At 48.7% G+C, this 19,923-nt stretch overlaps 1 protein-coding gene across 6 annotated transcripts in view; it reads right to left on the minus strand.

Moving 5' to 3' along the window:
• LOC118218516 (cilia- and flagella-associated protein 46) overlaps positions 1 to 19,923 on the minus strand; it is a 50,333-nt gene that overhangs the window by 10,989 nt on the left and 19,421 nt on the right. For 2 of the 6 annotated variants that reach the window (XM_035401223.1, XM_035401220.1), the window contains exons 23-49: positions 19,684 to 19,815; positions 19,108 to 19,273; positions 18,677 to 18,755; positions 18,226 to 18,373; positions 16,589 to 16,772; positions 15,419 to 15,572; positions 15,160 to 15,219; positions 14,815 to 15,041; positions 14,599 to 14,712; positions 14,207 to 14,386; positions 13,693 to 13,841; positions 13,361 to 13,459; positions 13,164 to 13,239; positions 12,376 to 12,525; positions 11,784 to 11,984; positions 11,573 to 11,679; positions 10,930 to 11,100; positions 10,609 to 10,744; positions 9,920 to 10,117; positions 8,676 to 8,906; positions 8,388 to 8,486; positions 7,649 to 7,828; positions 7,100 to 7,279; positions 6,838 to 6,935; positions 3,224 to 3,300; positions 2,393 to 2,589; positions 1,850 to 1,953 (exon numbers count right to left, since the gene is read on the minus strand). In XM_035401223.1, the coding sequence (XP_035257114.1) occupies positions 1,850 to 1,953; positions 2,393 to 2,589; positions 3,224 to 3,300; positions 6,838 to 6,935; positions 7,100 to 7,279; positions 7,649 to 7,828; positions 8,388 to 8,486; positions 8,676 to 8,906; positions 9,920 to 10,117; positions 10,609 to 10,744; positions 10,930 to 11,100; positions 11,573 to 11,679; positions 11,784 to 11,984; positions 12,376 to 12,525; positions 13,164 to 13,239; positions 13,361 to 13,459; positions 13,693 to 13,841; positions 14,207 to 14,386; positions 14,599 to 14,712; positions 14,815 to 15,041; positions 15,160 to 15,219; positions 15,419 to 15,572; positions 16,589 to 16,772; positions 18,226 to 18,373; positions 18,677 to 18,755; positions 19,108 to 19,273; positions 19,684 to 19,815 (3,897 nt within the window). The remainder of the gene's footprint in view (positions 1 to 1,849; positions 1,954 to 2,392; positions 2,590 to 3,223; positions 3,301 to 6,837; positions 6,936 to 7,099; positions 7,280 to 7,648; positions 7,829 to 8,387; positions 8,487 to 8,675; positions 8,907 to 9,919; positions 10,118 to 10,608; positions 10,745 to 10,929; positions 11,101 to 11,572; positions 11,680 to 11,783; positions 11,985 to 12,375; positions 12,526 to 13,163; positions 13,240 to 13,360; positions 13,460 to 13,692; positions 13,842 to 14,206; positions 14,387 to 14,598; positions 14,713 to 14,814; positions 15,042 to 15,159; positions 15,220 to 15,418; positions 15,573 to 16,588; positions 16,773 to 18,225; positions 18,374 to 18,676; positions 18,756 to 19,107; positions 19,274 to 19,683; positions 19,816 to 19,923) is intronic. The other 4 variants (XM_035401221.1, XM_035401226.1, XM_035401222.1 and 1 more) reach the window with 4 other exon arrangements.

Below are 19,923 nucleotides of genomic sequence, written 5' to 3' on the forward strand. Positions count from 1 at the left end.
CAAAGGTGAGGCTCAGAGTGTGAGGACACACATTCACAGGGATTAGTAGGCCTCCAGGCGTTGCCTATGATGATCAGCAGGTACAAGCTCTTGCCTTTAAAACATTTAGACCAGGAAAAACTACTCCACCTCACAACCCTCTAAACATCTCACACTGAGACACCCCCAAACATCTCACAGACACTGATACAGCACAGTACTGCAATTACTTTTTCCTGCAATACAGTATCGATACAGTGGCACAAAGAATTTTATCTAAATATGTATTTTATAATGCATGTCATTTTTGTTATGAGGTGATGAGGAGGTGAAGAGCCATTAAAATCATAACTGCACATCTCATCATGGATTATCCCGTCTGTACCATAGTTGTGGATCGTTAAACTTATGAAAAAATGAGCACTTATATTTGTTAGATATTTTGCATTCAAAATGAAAGGTTATTAGCAAAATAGGTGCTGTTTCCCAAGCAACACATGAGAGTAAGACAAACATCTGTAAAACAGCCACTGCCATCCCATAAATAAGCATTCGTTTATAATATAATGGAAACCTTACTTTACAATTTCAGGAAATACCCCAAACCATAGATACTACCTAGCAACCTCATTCTAGTTAAGTAGCAAGCCAGCCTTATGCTAGGTTCACTGTCACACAAACATAAAAACAAAAAACGTAATAAAAATCAATTTGTTTTTGTGTCAAAATGGTCTCAGTGCGTTTCCTATCATCTACTCCATTTGCTGCAAAACAGCAGCTATACTTTAATAGGAAAACAGTAAAACACTTTTTTTTTGAGATATAAGTTTTCTGCTAAACTTAATTAGCACAGATTGAAAAGATTTGAGCTACTATGAGGCATGTTTGTATCCTCAGTTCAGATATTTTAACTCCGGGACCGTTCTGCTTTCTGACACTTTGGCCTTTTGCCAGTTTATGGTTTTACATTGGATTGATGGCGGAGGTGCACATGTTGCTGTAAGACTCCATGCACTGTTTTACACTGTTTCATCTCCATCGTCTAAAATTGTATGAAACTGACACCACTCCAAAATATAGTGAATATAGCATGATTCCTGCTTTTTAAAAAATAATTTAGCCATTGTAGGGGTATTATATCTTCTTCAGGCACACATGTATTGCAGATGACTGTCTTGCAATATATTGCGTATTGCAGAATCACCTGCATTGCTGGCAGCGTATTTCCCCCTGTGATTCCCACCCCTATGCAGCAGGTTCTGCGGCAGACTCGGCTCCTGTCAGGTTGCGCTACGCTAGCTGGTCACAGCCCCGCTAGCTGAGGAGCAGCCTACCCACAGCTGCTGAACCGCGAAACAGCCACGCCCAGCCACAGGGCCCGCAGCGCAGGCCAGCTTTTAACTGATTAGGGCCAATGAGCTTTTTATTTCATTCCAATTTGTGATCAACCTGGCCTGAGAGTCAAGTGCTTTCAGGCCTTTTAAATAAATGACAGTTTGACTCGTAATTAGTCCGTTTTGCTTTGCTGGAAAAAAAACACTCAAATATGAGGCGTTGGCAGTTAGTGTTCAGAAACCAGAAGTGACAGAATGTGCTCTAATCATTGACGAAAGCCTGTGTCAAATCATGGGGGGAGGGGGGCATGCCTTACGGGAATAGATTATGCTACAATCCAATCGTCAATGTAAACATTTTTGAAAATGTCATGGTAAATACACTTCACACAAACGTAAATTAAAAATGTATACACTGCAGTATCTGAAAAGCAGCAGAATACAGTATATGGATGAGCCACGTCTAGCTTGGTCTGCAGAGCTGATAATGTCATAACCCAGTCGGCATTTACTGCATTAACTTCCCATCCACTCACCTGACCCAGGGCAGGGCAAACTGAGAGAGAAGGGGGTGCAGATACCCCTCCATGTCCTGCACAAGAGTGTTGAAATGAGATGCCACTTCACTCTGCACATTTCTCTGCACATGGAGAAGAGGAGACAAAGAAGGAGGTTATGAGATGTTCTGCAAGGTAGAGCCATCCTCCAGACTCTGGCTAGAACACAGATGAATCTCATCATTTCTCAGAACTATATACAACTCTGAGGACATTAGTAGGTTGGGAGAAGCAAGCTAGGTGCTCCTACAAGTCGCCACGCAATTTGGGAGCCAATCACGGCATTTCATTTGTCGGTGTTCAGACTTCCCTGCAATCCCAGATACTTCCACTTAGGGTCAATGTGACATTCCCAGTTTTGGCTGAGATTTTGCTGTGACTGAGACGTTTCACAGCAACAGTAATGGACTATAATGTCAAGAACAGACAAAATGGAGGCTGATAACTGCTGGATGAGGAGTACCGACCATTATGTGCTTGTTGTTTTGGTATTTATGGAAGAGACGAAAACACGAAGCTCACCGGGTGTGATGTCATCGCGTGGCCTTCGGCCATGGCTCCGCCTCGGGCCACGCCCCAGTTCCCACCAGGCTGGCTCTCCTCCCTCGCCAGCGACCGCGTGGCCTCCCGTTTGAAGGAGCGGGCGCGCTCCTGGAGGCTGGAGAGGGTCGCCGGGCACGCACTGACCTTAGCGACCCCGCTGCAGTCCAGCGTGCCTGCTGTACACAAGGGCGGGGCTGTAACAGATCCCAGAGAGGCCCGTCCTTCTAACACCCCCATCCCACCCCCACACCCCCCGCTGGTCGCAGGAAAGGCTGCGTGCTGCATCGGTATGCGTCCCTCCACCCGCAGCTGGAAGCGTGGCTTGTTTGTGTCCGAGGGGCTGCTTAACCTTGGCGTCCTGCGGGCCTGATGTCCCTCTTAGCATTCGGCTCCCTCCCGCCGCGCGTCTCCTCACTGTACATGCCAGCTACGCGTGAGCCGCGCGGCCCAAGGATGCGAGCGCATGTTTATTTATCCTCCGCCAATTCCCCCAAGGCGCCCGTTTGAAAAATGAAGCCGTTTTTGCATGGCTACGAGCCCTTGACGCTGGCACGCGGGGCCATATGATAAAACTGGGCGCCGATGCTAATGCTAATACGCTCAGCGCGTTACAATGCCAGGCTTCCCGGTCCCGGTCCTGGAGGGCAGCAGGGTTTTTGGTGTGGTCCTAAAACCAGGCTGGCTGAGCTGGCAGTGTGGGCAGCCGCAGAGTAAGGGTGAAACACAGCGTGCCCTGCCTCTCTCCTGGGCCAGGGCCGGCCTGCGCTGCTCTCAAACAAAGCGACATGTCCGACAGACGAACACAAATACCTGCTGGGGGAGGGCCCTTTCCCCTCTGGCTGTCCGCGGGCTTCGCCTTCTCAAAAAGGGCTCCGTAGAGAGCAGACCTGCGGAGACAGTCAAAACACGCGTTAGCATATATGCTAATAGCCACTAATCCACACAGGCTCTTTAAAGAGAAATCATTTTTTTTATCTCAGCCGTAATTAGCAGCTGATTCTTTATTTTCTTGTGTTTTTCTTTATTTTTTGTGTACTGACAGTTGTGCCCCGTGAGCTGGACTTCTGAATAACAGGAACATAATGAGCACATTGTCAAACTCCACCTCCCTGTGTTCACACAAAAGAGTGAAAAAGCTATTTAGTAACACAAGGCGGAATCCACAAAAGGACTGTGATGCTTTCATGCCTGTTGAACCCAGTACAAGAAAAATCTGATGTACAATTCACAAAGCATCAGAGGCATGGGGGGGGGGGGGGGGGGAGCACAATAGTGTATGCCTATCAGGGTTATGGTGCCACAGTGTACTGTCTGGATCATGCATATTAAAATTCTGTTATCTGCATAAATTTCAAATGACTCATTTTTATGCTAATTGTATGCTCAATACAGACCACGCCGCCTTCACAAAGATTGCAAATAATCACTTGCAATGAGCACAGATTCTTAAAGACCTGAAAGTCTATTTAAAAGCCACGCAATGCGTAGACCTGTCAATGACCACAACTTGGTGTTGCAAGAGGAAGACTCGGCTAACATGGCAGGCGGGCAATACTAGGATTTTCTTGATGCAAAAGAGGTGTCATTTGTTTTCTGCGATAAGTCGGCCACTTCATTGTATGGAGACAAATATTCAGACAACTTGTATTCAAAGTAACAGCAGTCACAAAATCAATTCATTCAACATGGTCCAGTTCTGTTAAGTTATTCCAAGAAATACTGAAGAGGTCCATTTGAACTTGAAAAATAGATGTGAACAAAACCAGCCTTTTAGTTTCGCGACTAAAAACATGGTATATTCATGTACTTGTGTTCACCAGATATTTGGGTGTGGGTTCTGCAGTTACATGACATTCACATACTGCTCATACCTGTTGCACATTAGAGCACTGACTGCACTTGCTATTTTCTGAGTGGATCTTTAGTTTCATTATAATAATTCTTTTTTATTTCAGTACATTTATGTCACTCATTAGCCTAATTCAAATCGCATGACTAAAAGTTAAGAGTTAAGAAGACAAGAACATTTAAGAATCAATCCAATGCGTTTACTGGTCTGAGCTTTCTGCCATGTTTAGAAATCTGTCATATTACTCCGAACATGCCTTCATCTGAGACCGATGCACAATGAAATGATATTACGATGAAAATCAAAGGCTCAGTTAGTGCAATGACATGACGTTTTCACACAGTCCGTTGTTACTTTATTTTTGTCCAGTCTTCAGCGTGGATCGCTAAATACGCTAATCGTTAGGCCTGAGAACAGTCGGCCTTTTCCATTATCGATGCTTTATTAAGAGGCCAGGCAGGACTGAGGGAAGCGTGCACAGAGTCACCTGATCATGAGTGAAGTCTATTTGCCATGAGCAGCCACTGGCCATTAATCTGACTTCAATGTCAGGGATAGCATGGTTTCAGACCAATACACACGTTCCCATTGGCATGTTGTTATGACAACCCCAAGAGCGAGTGCTTCCTGAGAAAGCCCTGACCTCATCATGGAGGGACCGAGGCACAACACAAAAATGCAGTTGGAAAATTGCAACTTGGGAAGGAAGCCGTGCTGGAAATATGGAACAGATACAGGGAGCTCAGGCCTCTTCCCATGAGTTCCCCGGAAAGCAATAAAAGCTCAAGTTTGGGTCGTCGCTAAAATGCAAATGAATGACCCATCCTTAACCACTGCCCTTAGGTCCGCGATTGCTATTCCACACCACATCCCCAAAAGCCAGAGTGAGCTTTAACACTAGAAAAGCCAGAGGCAACGCCATGAGGCGTTTAGACTATAAGTTAGCGTAAATGCAGTACCGTCCTCCTTTCACGACCTCCTAAATATTTGGGCTTAAAATAACTGTTTGTAAAAAATGTTTTAAATCTAATCCATAAAGAAATAAAGTCAGTTTGTGCCATTTTCTTCACAAAAACCCCCAGCCAGACAATAGGCAGCAGGTGTTGGTATCCAGGCCAGGTGCGAATGTGTCACTCTTTCCTCTGGCACGCTATTCAGCAACTGAATGAGACACACTTTGATACAAATTGCTCAATAAAGCGCTATCAAATATAATTTTGCACATGTAATCACTCAAAATTCATTTACTGCGATTGTGTGATGAAGTTGAAGAATATAGAGTGAGGATGAATAATTTTGGGTGTTGTAGTTGTAGAAATGATGGTTTATAACTCTGTAGAAAATGCCTTGTTCAGTTTTTCACTGAAACTGAGACTCTGAATAACCTTTTCTGAAAACCCGGTGTCAGGCGAGGAAATACAGTTCCTGCTCACACAAACCACCAAAGCTGTGCATTCTCTGTGGACCTGATGAGCAAGAGGAGAGGCAGTGTGTGCGTAAAAGCGCACTCCAAATAGCGGAAGCAGGGGAAGAGAGAAGTGTAGCCTACTTTCATGATGGAAGAAATTACTTTAAAATTTACGCCTCGTATTTCTTTAACTACTTTATTCCATTTTGTGTTTTGGCTTGTTTTGCACATTTTAGAGCTTTTCTCAGTGTGCCTGTAGCCTAATATGCCTTGATAACAAAACCGCTATATTTTAGAAATAAAAAAGTTGGAATTGATTCAGTTGTGTCCCTTATTTTAAGAAATTAGTTTTGCAGCATATGGTATCATAAACTTTAATGGTGGCTGTGGGTGCAGAAATAAATGCTTTGATGAATACTGGGCGTCAGGCTTGGCAATGATAGGAGGTAAAGAAACGCGGCCTTTCTAGTGTTAAACACTGGGCGGAAGTCACAAATAAGACCCACAAATAGGGATTACGGATTATGGCTTTAGGGTGTGCAGATTCCTTCAGTTTGGAAAATAAGATGTTCTTCTCTATTACTTCATCTTTTTGAGTATAATCCATCGTCTGTAGGGCAAAAATGCTTCTTACGTAGTGGGGCTTTTTCAATGTACAATGCATTAGCTGCATTATGTTTTAACTCAGAAACCTTAATCTGGCACGTGGAAGACTCTCAATTCCAGTGTGTGTCAGCTCAAAGAATGAGACCGAAAATAATAACTGACTTTAAAACCAATAAAAGTATATCACTCAACATAAAGCTTCTACAATTGACTTTGATGTGTTATGGTTCCCTCTAGTGGCACATACAGGCTATGGTAGGATGCGTTATACAGTCCTAGTGAGTATTAAATTACATTACATTACATTACATTACAGGCATTTAGCAGACGCTCTTATCCAGAGCGACTTACACAACTTTTTTTTTTTTTTTTTACATAGCATTTTACATTGTATCCATTTATACAGCTGGATATATACTGAAGCAATGCAGGTTAAGTACCTTGCTCAAGGGTACAACGGCAGTGTCCTTACCCCAGTGTCCTTAAATGAGTGCAAACAGTCAGCATAGCACTGTCTCAGCACTACACTGATTTAATAAAACAGGCCTGCGCTGGACTTACCCATCCTCAGAATGCTGGAGCAGCAAAATGCTGAAAGTGGATGGGAGCTCGCCCAAAATGCTCAGGTGGTTTGGGTTAATGTTCAGGTGTGTGTATGCCTGTTGGGGGGAAAAAAAGAGCAAAAAAGTAGAAACGGCGCAAACAACCACAATAGACGTTCATTATTAAAGTGTTAAGTATACTGTGGATATTTGGATATTCACAGTATGCTATATGCTGAGCAGGTGTTCAGGTGGTATTGGGCTGTGTTCAGGTGGTGCACCTTAGAGAGGTGTGTGAGTGTGTCCTTGGTGGGCCCCAGCAGGCTGCTAGCAGGCTCCCCGCTCTGCGCTGCGCCCTGCAGGTTGGTGTGCAGGTTGAGCAGAGCGGAGAGCTGGGACTCACTGCTGTCACTGCAGGCAGCTCTTAACACTTCTGCCATCTGAGCACAGCACACACTGCTCTGAAAAGACAAATGAGTAACGTCACAATGGGCTTCAAACAACACAAACACATACGCATGTACGCGCACACACACACACACACACTACATACACTACACACACACACACACACACACACACACACACACATACTATACACTCATACACTACACACACACACTCATGCACATACACTCGCACACACGCACACACACACACACACTACACACTCATACACTACACACACACACATTCATGTGCATACACTCGCACACACACACACACATACACACACTACACACTACATACACTACACACACACACACACATACTATACACTCATACACTACACACACACACACACACACACACACTCATTCCTTGGTTACCTGGTACAAGGCCAGATACTGGCCGGTGGAGCTGGGGTCGAACTGGCCGTGGCACTCGAGGGCAGTCAGGCAGGCGGTGGGCAGGATGTGGGTGAGCTGGTGCTGCAGACACAGGCCAACAGCCTGGGCCAGCGTCTCACTGGCCTGGGCTAGCAGCTGCATGGCCGCGTCCCTCTTCTCCTGCAGACACACGCAGAAGCAGCGCGTTTACAACACAGGGAATATACACAGGTTAGCTCAGGGTGAATATCCCCAGATTAAAGTACAGTAAAGTACAGCAGCAACCAAGATGCATATGAATATACCAGTGATACCAGTAGCTTAATATAAAACCCAGATTAAAAACTGCAGAGATACCTGTAGCAACTGATATAATCACCCTGATTAAAGGCCAGGGATACCTGTAGCAACTGATATAATCACACTGATTAAAGGCCAGGGATACCTGTAGCAACTGATATAATCACACTGATTAAAAAACATAGAGATGCCTGTCGCTACTGATATAATAGCCTTGGTTAAAGAGTGAGATACATACATCTAATTAGAAAGTATAAATGTCGATTAAAGGCAATACAGGTGTTCAACACCCTGATTAAAGATAAAACATCATATAAACATGATTAAGAGGCACAGAGATGATATACACATCCTTATTAAAAAGCAGAGGTATCTGCAAGATTATAAACACCCTTATTGAAGCACAGAGGTGATGGAACACTCTGATGGACAGGGATACCTGCAGTTTGGTAGATGTGGGCGTGCTCTGCTTCTGGTCTGTCACACTGGGTCCATGGCTGTCTTCTGCCCCTGTTTCTGACTCCTCCCCCTTTCCATCCTGTCAAATAATTTCCATTTAAACCTGAAGAACCTGATAATGCATTGACAACTACTGATAAAAAATACTTCGGCAAACTTTGGAAACGCCATGCAGAGATCATTTAAAATGTGCATTTGATTACATTAAAACCATTTTCCTTAGTATCATTATTATTATCTTCACTGACATCATCCTTATTGTCCCCACCTTCACTGTTTCAGGATCAGCAGTGTCGGGAGGTGTAGGGGCCACGTTTGGGACGTCCCACTGGATGGGGGGGTACAGGGGATCCCTCTGCACGGCCAGCAGAAGCAGGCACTTTCCCAGCATGCTCAGGGACGCGGCCCTGTCCTCCACGCAGTCGGCGCTGAGCCCGATCGCCGTCTGCAGCTGGGTCAGGGCCACCTGGCCCAGGGTTCGGCTCACACTCTGCCACTCCTGCGGAGAGGAAGCACCGCCCTCAGGCGCCGGTACACCAGGAGCGCCCGGCGCGCTCTGCTTGGACGCGCCGGCACTCTAACATGGAGCGGAGCGTATGAACCGGCGGCGGCGCTCGCGTGGTTAGCGCCCGCCCTATCGGCAGCTTTACCTCCGCTGTCCGTCGGGCTCACCTGCACACAGTGATAACTGTCTTTCTGAGCCACCAATGCCTAGAGTTCCTGAACTGGCATGTGGCGTTTCGTGCACCGTTTTCAAGTGGATTCGAAACCACGCCCATTTGACACAAACTTGGCACGTGCCTGTACCTCAGGCTTTGGAACCCAGTCATAGCTGGAGCCATTTAAACATGAAAACCAGCACTGTACTCCAGCTCAGCCTGACTGAAGAGAGTTTAGAACACAGCACATCTGGTGTCTGCACAGACAGACAGGTACAGTGACTCTTAAGTCATAGCACTACATGGAAAATCATTGTCCAATCACATTTTCCCCTGAAAAGTCCACATCTGGGGGAAAACATGAACACAGCCCAAGAGTCAAGAGCAATTCATTCTGTCACTGACTGTACAGCCTAGATTTTCAACAGGGGGTCTGCAGACCCCTGAGGGTCCTGGAAGGTACTGTAGGGGGGGTCCCCGGCCAGACGTGATAAGCATTGTGCAATGGCTCTATAGATTTAGGAAAATATTTAATATATATCCTTTTTGAAATATAGCCTTTTTTAACTCATGACAGGGGTCCCCTGGATGCCTTTGAGCCTGGAAAAACACCCTGCTATCACACCTCAGACTGCAGGTTTTACACTGTAATGGAAGACTGTGGAGTGAAGTGAATCTGGAATCCCAGAAACCCACAATCCATTTTACCTGTAACAGAAGTTAGGTCAAAGATCGCCTCCTCTAGTACACCCACCCTTGACATGAATTCCAGGTCAAAGGTCATTATCCCCCAGAGATGCTCATGTGTGATATGAATGTCAGGTCATAGGTCATCTCCTCCTGAGGCACTCACCCGCTGTAGAGAGGTCAGGTCGGGGGAGCCCTGCAGGAAGTCCTCCACGGTCCTCTCCACGGAGCTCCGCCTCTCCCGCAGCCGCTCCCGCTCCTTCTGCTCCCTGCACACCCGCTCCAGCATGTCAATCACCAGCCCCGCCAGGGCCAGCCTGAAGCGGACCAGCCTCCTCACAGCAGGGAGGCTAAGGGTTTGAGTCTGATCACAGGAGACACACACGCACACACACACACACATATACAAACACACACACACACACGCATACACACACATAAATACAAACACACACATTTGTATACATTAAATAAGACTATACGTGGTGAAATTCAAATAATACTGATATGCAACAATACATATTTTTCTTAAATATGGAAATGCAATTCGGAACTAAATACTGCATGTTGTGTGGAAGATGGATTGTGGACCTGAGGGTCACGGGTTTGAATCTTTAAAAAAAAAAAAAAAACTTTCACTTTTCACAATTTCACTTGTTCACTGTTATTATTCATTCTTATTTAGAGAGACAATCGCACTGTTCAAAAACACAAACCATACAATGCACACGAAAATGATATGTGCTATGAGCGCCATCTATTGTCAGGACTAGGACAAATCACGATTGTCACATGCAAGATAAAAGCTGGAGGGCCTGTTTCAGGAAGCACGTTTAAGTGCGCTTTTAGGGTTACCGGTTGAGCGGGCAGCAGGCTCAGCGCAGTGAGCACCACCTCCTGCTGTCTGGAAATGGCCTTCTGCATCAGACAGTAGGAATCCAGCAGGTGGCGACGTTGCACCTCTTCACTGTCGGCATGTTTGGCCAGTATTCTGAGGAAAAAAATGCACAGTAATATCGACCAGTTCACAGATACAGGCCCACAAGCAAATGCATGAACAAAGGGGCAGGCTGGCAGACAGACAGACAGACGGACAGACAGATGGATTTGCAGGCAGACAGATGGACAGACAGACGGACTAAAAGCCAGCCGGTGGAGGGCTGTAAAAATTCTTGCCTCAGTGCCTCGGCCTGCTCCAGGAGAGCCTCGGCCCCGTGCTCCTGGTGGCCCAGCTGCAGAAACTCATCTGCGGAGTGTCTGAGAGCGTCGCAGGCCGCAGTCAACATCTCCACCGCCTCTGGGACCGACGCGGACGTTTTGAGAGACTTCACCTGCAATACCGCTCTCCTACACAAGGGGGAGTGGCGAGGCACAGTGATTACAGCCTGGGAGCTTGATTATGATAATTGAGATATCGTAAGATCATTTAATTAAGAGTTTAAGACAAGTTTAATTATCATGAGTTTCTGTGCAGCAGAACAACTTTTTTTACTTGCTTGAATTGCTAATGCACCCCATATAAAGCATAAGTCCCTTAGGTCAACCTGGATGCATGTGTCTGCCAAGCTCTATTAATCAGCATGTGAGCGACTTGCAGCATACACATGAATTCAGTGCAGTGAACCATGTTTATTAAAGTGAGTCAATGTGCTACTCATTTCTCTTTACAGTTGTGACTGTAAAGTGGAGACTCCTTCTGTACAGGGTCCATGTCTCTGTGAAGCATCAGGGGAACAGTGCACTACAGGTGTAAGTACAAAGAAACACTGCAGGGACACCTGTAGTAAGGAAACCTAAGAGTGTGAGCTTGTGACCTCACCTGGTCTCCAAAGACGCCACCAGGAACCTCAGACCTGGACCTCTGTTTGGCCTCTCTTCCAGAACGGACCGCAGAACCGCGCTGGCGTGTTCCAGGATCCGACACGCCTGACACACGCAAAGCACAGACACGCTCCAGTGAGCTTATCCCTGTGTTTTAGACACCAGCACTGTTCCAGGTATCCGCTCTGCAGGAGAGGAGGGAAGCTTACCTGAGTCTCTTTCTCCTCCCCGCCCCCATCCAGAGTGGCCTTCACCATGCACAGGGTCACATGGTACCAGAAGTCCTCATCCCCACCAATGGCCTGGGCCTCCCTGAGCAGAGCCAGGGCCTGGCCGTGATGCCGCTCCTGATTGGCCAGCTCAGCGAGGAGGAGCAAGCTCTTTGCCTGTGAGCTTCTGTCTCCCACTTTCTGAGACAAACACAAGGTGTGCACACTGCTATTGGCCGTTCAACACACAGGCACACGCACACACGCCTAACGCACATCCCATGGATAACACACGCAAGCATGAGTACACACACATAGACACACATACAAACAGACACAAACAAACACGCACGCCTAACCCCCATATTGTATGGATAACATATACATGCATGCACATACACAGACACGCAAACACACATCTGCTGGATCTTCTCAAGCTTAAACTATCCATTACTGGGTACATACTCCTAATGCAGAAACCACACACATTATTTAAATGTCAGTCCATCAGTCAATTTAGGGCAACTCAAACTGACAAGCACATTAAATAAAACATAAGAGGCAGAAGTTTGATCCTCATTCATCCGCTCACCATGGCGACTAAGTGGGCCTCAGCCAGCAGCTCTCTGGCCGGCTGGTACCGGCCCAGGCCCAGGAGCATTTCGGCCTTTTCGGTCCAGATCCCCTGAGCACACCGCCCGCTCGCCTTCCCCCCCTCCAGACCCGCGCTGTCTGTCGCGGCCTGCAGGGTGAACATGGAGGGAAGCGTGTTCACATCGCCCCTGAAGCTCCCCGCAGCGGCGGAAACGGCGGGTGTGAGCCTCCGCGCGCTAACCTGCCGCGCGCTAACCTGCCGAGCGCTAACCTGCCGTGCGCTAACTCTGCCGCGCTCTAACCTGCCGCGCACTAACCTGCCGCGCGCTAACCTGCCGAGCGCTAACCTGCCGAGCGCTAACCTGCCGAGCGATAACCTGCCGAGCGATAACTCTGCCGCGCTCTAACCTGCCGTGCACTAACCTGCCGCGCGCTAACCTGCCGAGCGCTAACTCTGCCGCGCTCTAACCTGCCGTGCGCTAACCTGCCGAGCGCTAACCTGCCGCGCGCTAACCTGCCGCGCGCTAACCTGCCGCGCGCTAACCTGCCGAGCGCTAACCTGCCGAGCGATAACCTGCCGAGCGATAACTCTGCCGCGCTCTAACCTGCCGTGCACTAACCTGCCGCGCGCTAACCTGCCGAGCGCTAACTCTGCCGCGCTCTAACCTGCCGTGCACTAACCTGCCGCGCGCTAACCTGCCGCGCGCTAACCTGCCGCGCGCTAACCTGCCGCGCGCTAACCTGCCGAGCGCTAACCTGCCGCGCGCTAACCTGCCGCGTGCTAACCTGCCGCGCTCTGCCGTGTCCCGAGCTGGCGTCACGGCCGGGGTCCTCTCTCAGCGAAGCCACGGCTTCCCGACACCTTGGGACACGTTAGGGTTGGAGAAAAGGAAATTATAAATGCACCACAACGGGACAGGAAGAGCCCTGTAATGGTAAAGGATTCTGATTGGCTAGGCCACCCCTGGGGGGGCGGTACGTACGCCATGCGCTCCTCCTCGTAGATATAAGCCGGGCCGACGCGCTTCTCGTGATACGACACGGACGCGCTCAGTCTCAGCTGGGAACACGCCCTCGCTATCCTGTGGGAGGCCAGAAAGTACACAAGTACTGACCTGTATTTATTGTTTTATTTTTTATTTTTTTACACAACCTAACTCCTGTGGGAAAGACAAGTTTTATTTCTAAGGAATAACAATGATTAAGGAAACAGCCTTATACTGCACATACAGAACTCTGGGCACATTAAAAAATAATAATAAATATAATAATAATAAGTGTACAGGTTACAGTGCTGTGCTTTAGAGACGTGTACCTGAGACGGTACAGGTCAGAGACACTCTTGCTGTCCATCAGGTCGTGGGCGATGACCTCAGCCAGGTGGAGGACAGGTAGAGTCAGGTGGGTCAGAGCACATGAATTCAGCTCCTTCACCAGAAGGTCCAGGAAGTACAGAGTCTGAGTCTGATCCAGACACAAAACAAGAACATACACAAATACCTGAGTGAACAGACTCACCTGAGACCGAGTGAACAGACTCACCTGAGCCTGAGTGAACAGACTCACCTGAGCCTGAGTGAACAGACTCACCTGAGTCTGAGAGAACAGACTCACCTGAGACTGAGTGAACAGACTCACCTGAGTCTGAGAGAACAGACTCACCTGAGCCTGAGTGAACAGACTCACCTGAGTCTGAGAGAACACTAATCTGTTTGAGTGAATACTCATCTGATTGTGCTTTCAGAAGCTCTGAACAGATCCACCTGAGAGGGACTCAGTAAGCTAAGAAAGTGAACATAAGCAGAAGGAGGCTCAGTGAACAGACTTGCCTGCTTGCTGACGCTGTGCTGGTTGACGGTTCGGGGGCTTCTGTCGTGCCTGAAGGCCTGACGCACCTCTGGGGGGCAGTGAAACCGCGCCCACTCCTCCGGGCCAGTGGGCGGGACTTCCGCCGGGACCTCCGCCGGACCCTTCCGTTTGGGCTTGTCCTCAGCAGTGAGCTGAAGGGGCTGTCCCAGGACAGGAGAGGGACAGCGTGCGATCAGCACAGGCAGAATTAGTAATGAAGCCGTTCCTCACACTGCTCTGACTTCAGAACCAGCACTTCAGGCTTGTCTCTATAAAGCATCATAGCTATGCTAAGTGTCTGAGGTGCTTCTCACAGTTACTAAGGCGATGACTTTTGTAAGCCTACATCGGAGCTGAAGGAAAGACCCCAAACCTCTTTAGGCTTCTTCCCTTTGTCTCTCTTTGCTGAGGCAGGGGCCTGGGGAGGGAGAGGCGCCTGACTGTCTGTCACCTCTGTGATCACTTCACCTGCAGTGCCCAGAGACACCTACAGGGGGAAGAGCACCAGAGCGCTCACATAAGAGCACACACACCCCACACACATTCTCACACACTCTCTCACACACACATAATGTCAGTGAGAGCTGACCTGCCAGATGCGCAGGACGCAGGTGTAGGCCAGCAGGCAGTGCTGCAGGTGTGGGGGGGCCCCGCCCCCGCCCCCGCCCCCACCCGTCATGGCCGCCAGCAGGGTGTGGACTCTGAGCAGCCCCTCCAGCTGCTGCACGTCCCTCAGGTCAGAGAGAGCGAGGCTGGAGACTGAGCTCTCCACCCCTACCTGAGACTCCTGCTTCAGTGGGACCAGCTCTGCCTCCTCTGCAGAAACATACACACATGCATACAAAGCATATATATACACACACACACACACACACACACAAAACACCAAAAGACACATAAAAAGCACACTAAAACAGACTCAGTCTGTGAATACCTGTCAGGGGAGCCTTCAGCTCCTCGTCTTTCTGCTTACTGATCTCGGATCCAGAATCTTCTGCACAACAGACAATAAAGAGGAAAAATAACAGCGATTCATAAACGCATACAGGCCATTGCCAGTCTGGAACAACATCAGGGTACAAAGAGGCAGTGTGTCAGGAAGGTGTTGTACAGTCATTAATACAATGCTGTTGCCATGGGGACAGCGCGGTGTAGTACTGTCACGGTAACAGTGCAGTGGTGCTGTGCATTACCGCCGTCCCGCTGGTCCCCGGCCTGCATGTGCAGCAGCATGTCCTCTGCCCAGCGGATGGGGTGCATGGCGTCGGCCGAGGGGAAGTGGGCCCAGTACAGCCACGCCCCAAACTCCAGCAGGTACTCAACTTTCAGCCAGCGACTGCCGGGGCCCTGGGGACGCGAGGAAACCGACGCCAACACAAAGGACAATGAAGGGCTTTCTCTGAACAAAGATATCACTCAGATGTTTCACGTTCAAAAAGCAGCCTCCAGAAGCCGTTTCTGAAAATGCTTCTCTGAGCTCTGAAGAGTTTGAAATAAGGCGCGGGACTTGACGGCTTTCTTGTTAAAAATAGCCACCGTTAAAATAAGAACGCTGTCTTCCAGCCCGCACTGCTTTCCTATTGATGATGAATTCCTTTCAGGCATCAGACACCATCACTATTTCATCGTTGCGCACATAGAGACGACCGTCCTCTCCAGAGTAACTTCCACTGGCAGGCTACGCTCCAGCACGCTAACATAATGCGTCTCTACGCTAATATATTCACACTATAGTGTAACATCCGGTGCCAGTGGAACCAAAGAAACACGTGCATGTCTTAAGATAGCACGGTATAATGCAGGACAGTACACACACAGAATGCAAAGAAAGATGAAAAATACATGAGTTGTGTCTCGTGAGGGAAGTGCGCTTGTGTTCAGAGGGAGCGCGGGTTCTGCATTATGGATGAGGAGACCTTGAGAATGACACCTCCCAAATTCCCACCGCGCGGCACGTTCGCGCGGACGTGTCCACCCACACGGGACGGCTGGGAGCGACTACCCTTCCCGCAAAAACAGACCCCAAATTCAACACGTTCGGTCTGCGATCGAGTCGAGATAACAGAACGTTCAGGTGCAACCGGCGAAGCCCTGTTAGAACCCCTATGAAACAGCAATGGATAAGAACAATAGCAAAAAAATGTCATGTAATCTTTGCTGTTTATATATTTGCAATTTCTATCTTCGCTATTAAAAACGTGGGTTCTGTGGGAATGTGGTTCTGACCTGCAGGGATGTGATGTGCATTCTGTAAGGATGAGGTGGTGTTCTGTAAGGATGTGATGGTATTCTGTAAGGATGTGATGGTATTCTGTAAGGATGTGATGTGTTCTGTAAGGGGTCTGTGGGAATGCGGTTCTGACCTGCAGGGATGTGATGGCGTTCTGGAAGCAGGCCAGTTTGTGCTCTGGAGCTGTGGAGCAGTGGGCCATGTGGTGCCACATGTGGGACAGGCACTCCTCGCCCTCGTCCCCAAAACGCTGCATGTCCATGAGGAAGATCTCCCCCAGCCTGGCCCGGGCCACTGCACGCTGCTTAAAGAGCGGCCTGCAGGACACACACACACACACACACACATGCTGTTTAAAGAGCGGCCTGTAGGACACACGCACACACACACACACACGCTGTTTAAAGAGTGGCCTGTAGGACACACACACACACACACACACACACAAACACGCTGTTTAAAGAGCGGCCTGTAGGACACACACACACACACGCTGTTTAAAGAGTGGCCTGCAGGACACACACACACACACACACACAGACACACACACACACACAGTTTAAAGAGTGGCCTGTAGGACACACACACACACACACATGCTGTTTAAAGAGCGGCCTGTAGGACACACACACACACACACACACAGACACACACACACACAGTTTAAAGAGTGGCCTGTAGGACACACACACACACACACACACACACACACACGCTGTTTAAAGAGTGGCCTGTAGGACACACACACACACACACACACACAGTTTAAAGAGCGGCCTGCAGGACACACACACACACACACATGCTGTTTAAAGAGCGGCCTGTAGGACACACACACACACACGCTGTTTAAAGAGTGGCCTGCAGGACACACACACACACACACACACACACACAGTTTAAAGAGCGGCCTGTAGGACACACACACACACACACACACAGACACACACACACACAGTTTAAAGAGTGGCCTGTAGGACACACACACACACACACATGCTGTTTAAAGAGCGGCCTGTAGGACACACACACACACACACACACAGACACACACACACACAGTTTAAAGAGCGGCCTGCAGGACACACACACACACACACACACACACACACGCTGCTTAAAGAGCGGCCTGCAGGACACACACACACACACACACACACAGTTTAAAGAGCGGCCTGCAGGACACACACACACACACACACACACACACACGCTGTTTAAAGAGCGGCCTGTAGGACACACACACACACACACACACACAGTTTAAAGAGTGGCCTGTAGGACACACACACACACACACAGTTTAAAGGGCAGCCAGTTGGACACTGCTGTAAGGCAGCTCAAAGCACTATGCAGTAGGAGTGTTGTATCTCTGTACATATATCTCTGTACATCATTACTCTCCATTTCTGCTGATATAAAGCACTGTGTTGGATGTACACCCTGTGGGGGGTATGTTAGACTGCCCATAGCCTGAGAATAACCCCACTCCCTTACCCCCCTCCCACTCGCTTCCACAGCAGGTTCCCATTGGAACACATCCCCTACCAGTAGGGGGTCCCTGATTAAGACCACAGCCTAACAGGCAGACAAAACGCACATCACAGGACCCAACATACAAATCCATTCTTTTCCATGTGCTCTCAAAACTGACCCTGGATCAGCTGTTCAGACTGAATTGAGATTCTGGTTTAGAGGCAGCGTAAGATGATGATGATCCTAGATCAGGTTGATTTTTTGAGGATGGGGGAGGGTGGCTCTTGCACTCACAGCCTGTGTCTAGTCCGGGGCATTTCCCTGACCGCCTGGTCCAGCACCCGCAGCCCTGCCCGCCAGTCATTCCTGTTGCCATGGATACAGAAGAGGAGGCCATAGAATGCAGCTCTCAGAGTGAGGTCATCATCTGGTCTGACAGCACCTGCACAGAGAAGCAGCTCAATAAAGGTTCATCCAATCAAATCTAATCTAAGCACAGCAGTTACACTGCACAGCACTGATTTCAAGGGAACTTAGAGCTGATTTATGATTAAACAAAGAAGCCATATTTGACATTTGCAGTAAGACTGAACTGTTTCCCATTCCTAACCAATCAGGTTTCTCTCCAGGAGAGTACAGGATGCCTCCATTACCACTGACCAATGAGCTGGCTTTGATATCACATGACAGGAGCAGAAAAGATTTGCCACACTCCGTTTGTGACGCGCGACTCGCACCCGCTCACCCGAAATCTCCAGACCTGGGCTCGCAGCACCCAGAGAGGAGTCAGAGGCCGCTTTTACAGGGGTCTTAGTTCCCTCTTCCTGTAAAACAGGTCACAGGGAGTAGCAGTGAATGATGGGGGGCATGGGGGGAGGGAGGGTATCATACAGAGGTTAGGGAACTAGGCTTCAAATCCCAGGTGGAGTGAAGCCATTGCTCTCAATGGTAAGGTAGGTACTCAACCATAATTCCTTGGGTAAGTACTCAGCTGTATAATAAACCGTATATTAAAACAGTGTTGAAAGTTGCATAACAGCATCTGCACATACAAACGCATAATGTGATGCAAATAACTTACGATACCGTAAGGCGCAAAACTGGGACCGTACCATACAGACCATTGCAGAGGGGAGCATAAAACCTTACAGATACTGTGAGGTGGGGAGGACCCACCTTTCCATCTCTGGAGCTGGTACTGGCCATGGCTCTGAGGATCTTCTCTACGGAGTTCTGGAGCTGCTGTCTCTCCTGGGGGGTCCGCAGCAGGGGGAGGCAGGAGTTCCAGTAATGCCTGGCCCCCTCCATGCAAAGGGCCTGGCTCCCGGCCTTCTCTGCATAACTAAACACGAGATCCAGGCCTGGGTTAGTGCCGCACCTCACCAGCCTTCATACAGATACTGTACCTAACACACACTGCTCCACAATAACACATGATCCCTAACACACACTGCTCCACAATAACGCATGATCCCTAATACACACTGCTCCATAACAACACATGATACCTAACACACACTACTTTACAGCACTGGAGCCTTCGCGAGCACAGCACTCTCCATTGTCCGATGAACAGCAAAAACGTTTTAAGGATAATAAACATACTCCCACACACTGTATGCTTACAGTAGTGTCAGTCTGTGTGTGTTCATACTGTGTCTGTCCCAACCTAAGGGCCCCTTTAAAAAGCCTGGCTGGGCTGTGCCCACTTTGGGCCAGAGGGTGTAGAGGTGCGGCGGGTTCGGGGCGTACCTCACACTGGACTGCAGGGTGTGGAGACCCGCTCTGTACAGGTCAGGGTGTCCCTTAGACTTCTGCACCAACCCCAGCCCCCTCAAACAGGCCACCCTGCTCAGCATCTCAAACACCTGCTGGCTGCTGTACCTTTAAAAAAGAGCCACACAATGCTATTCATATGCCTTGCATTCATTTTGCATATACAGTACTGGCACAAAAAACGGAATCACTGCATTAACAAACATGATGATTAAT

Source organism: Anguilla anguilla, chromosome 18 (genome assembly GCF_013347855.1).
Source record: "Anguilla anguilla isolate fAngAng1 chromosome 18, fAngAng1.pri, whole genome shotgun sequence".
Lineage (NCBI taxonomy): Eukaryota > Metazoa > Chordata > Actinopteri > Anguilliformes > Anguillidae > Anguilla > Anguilla anguilla.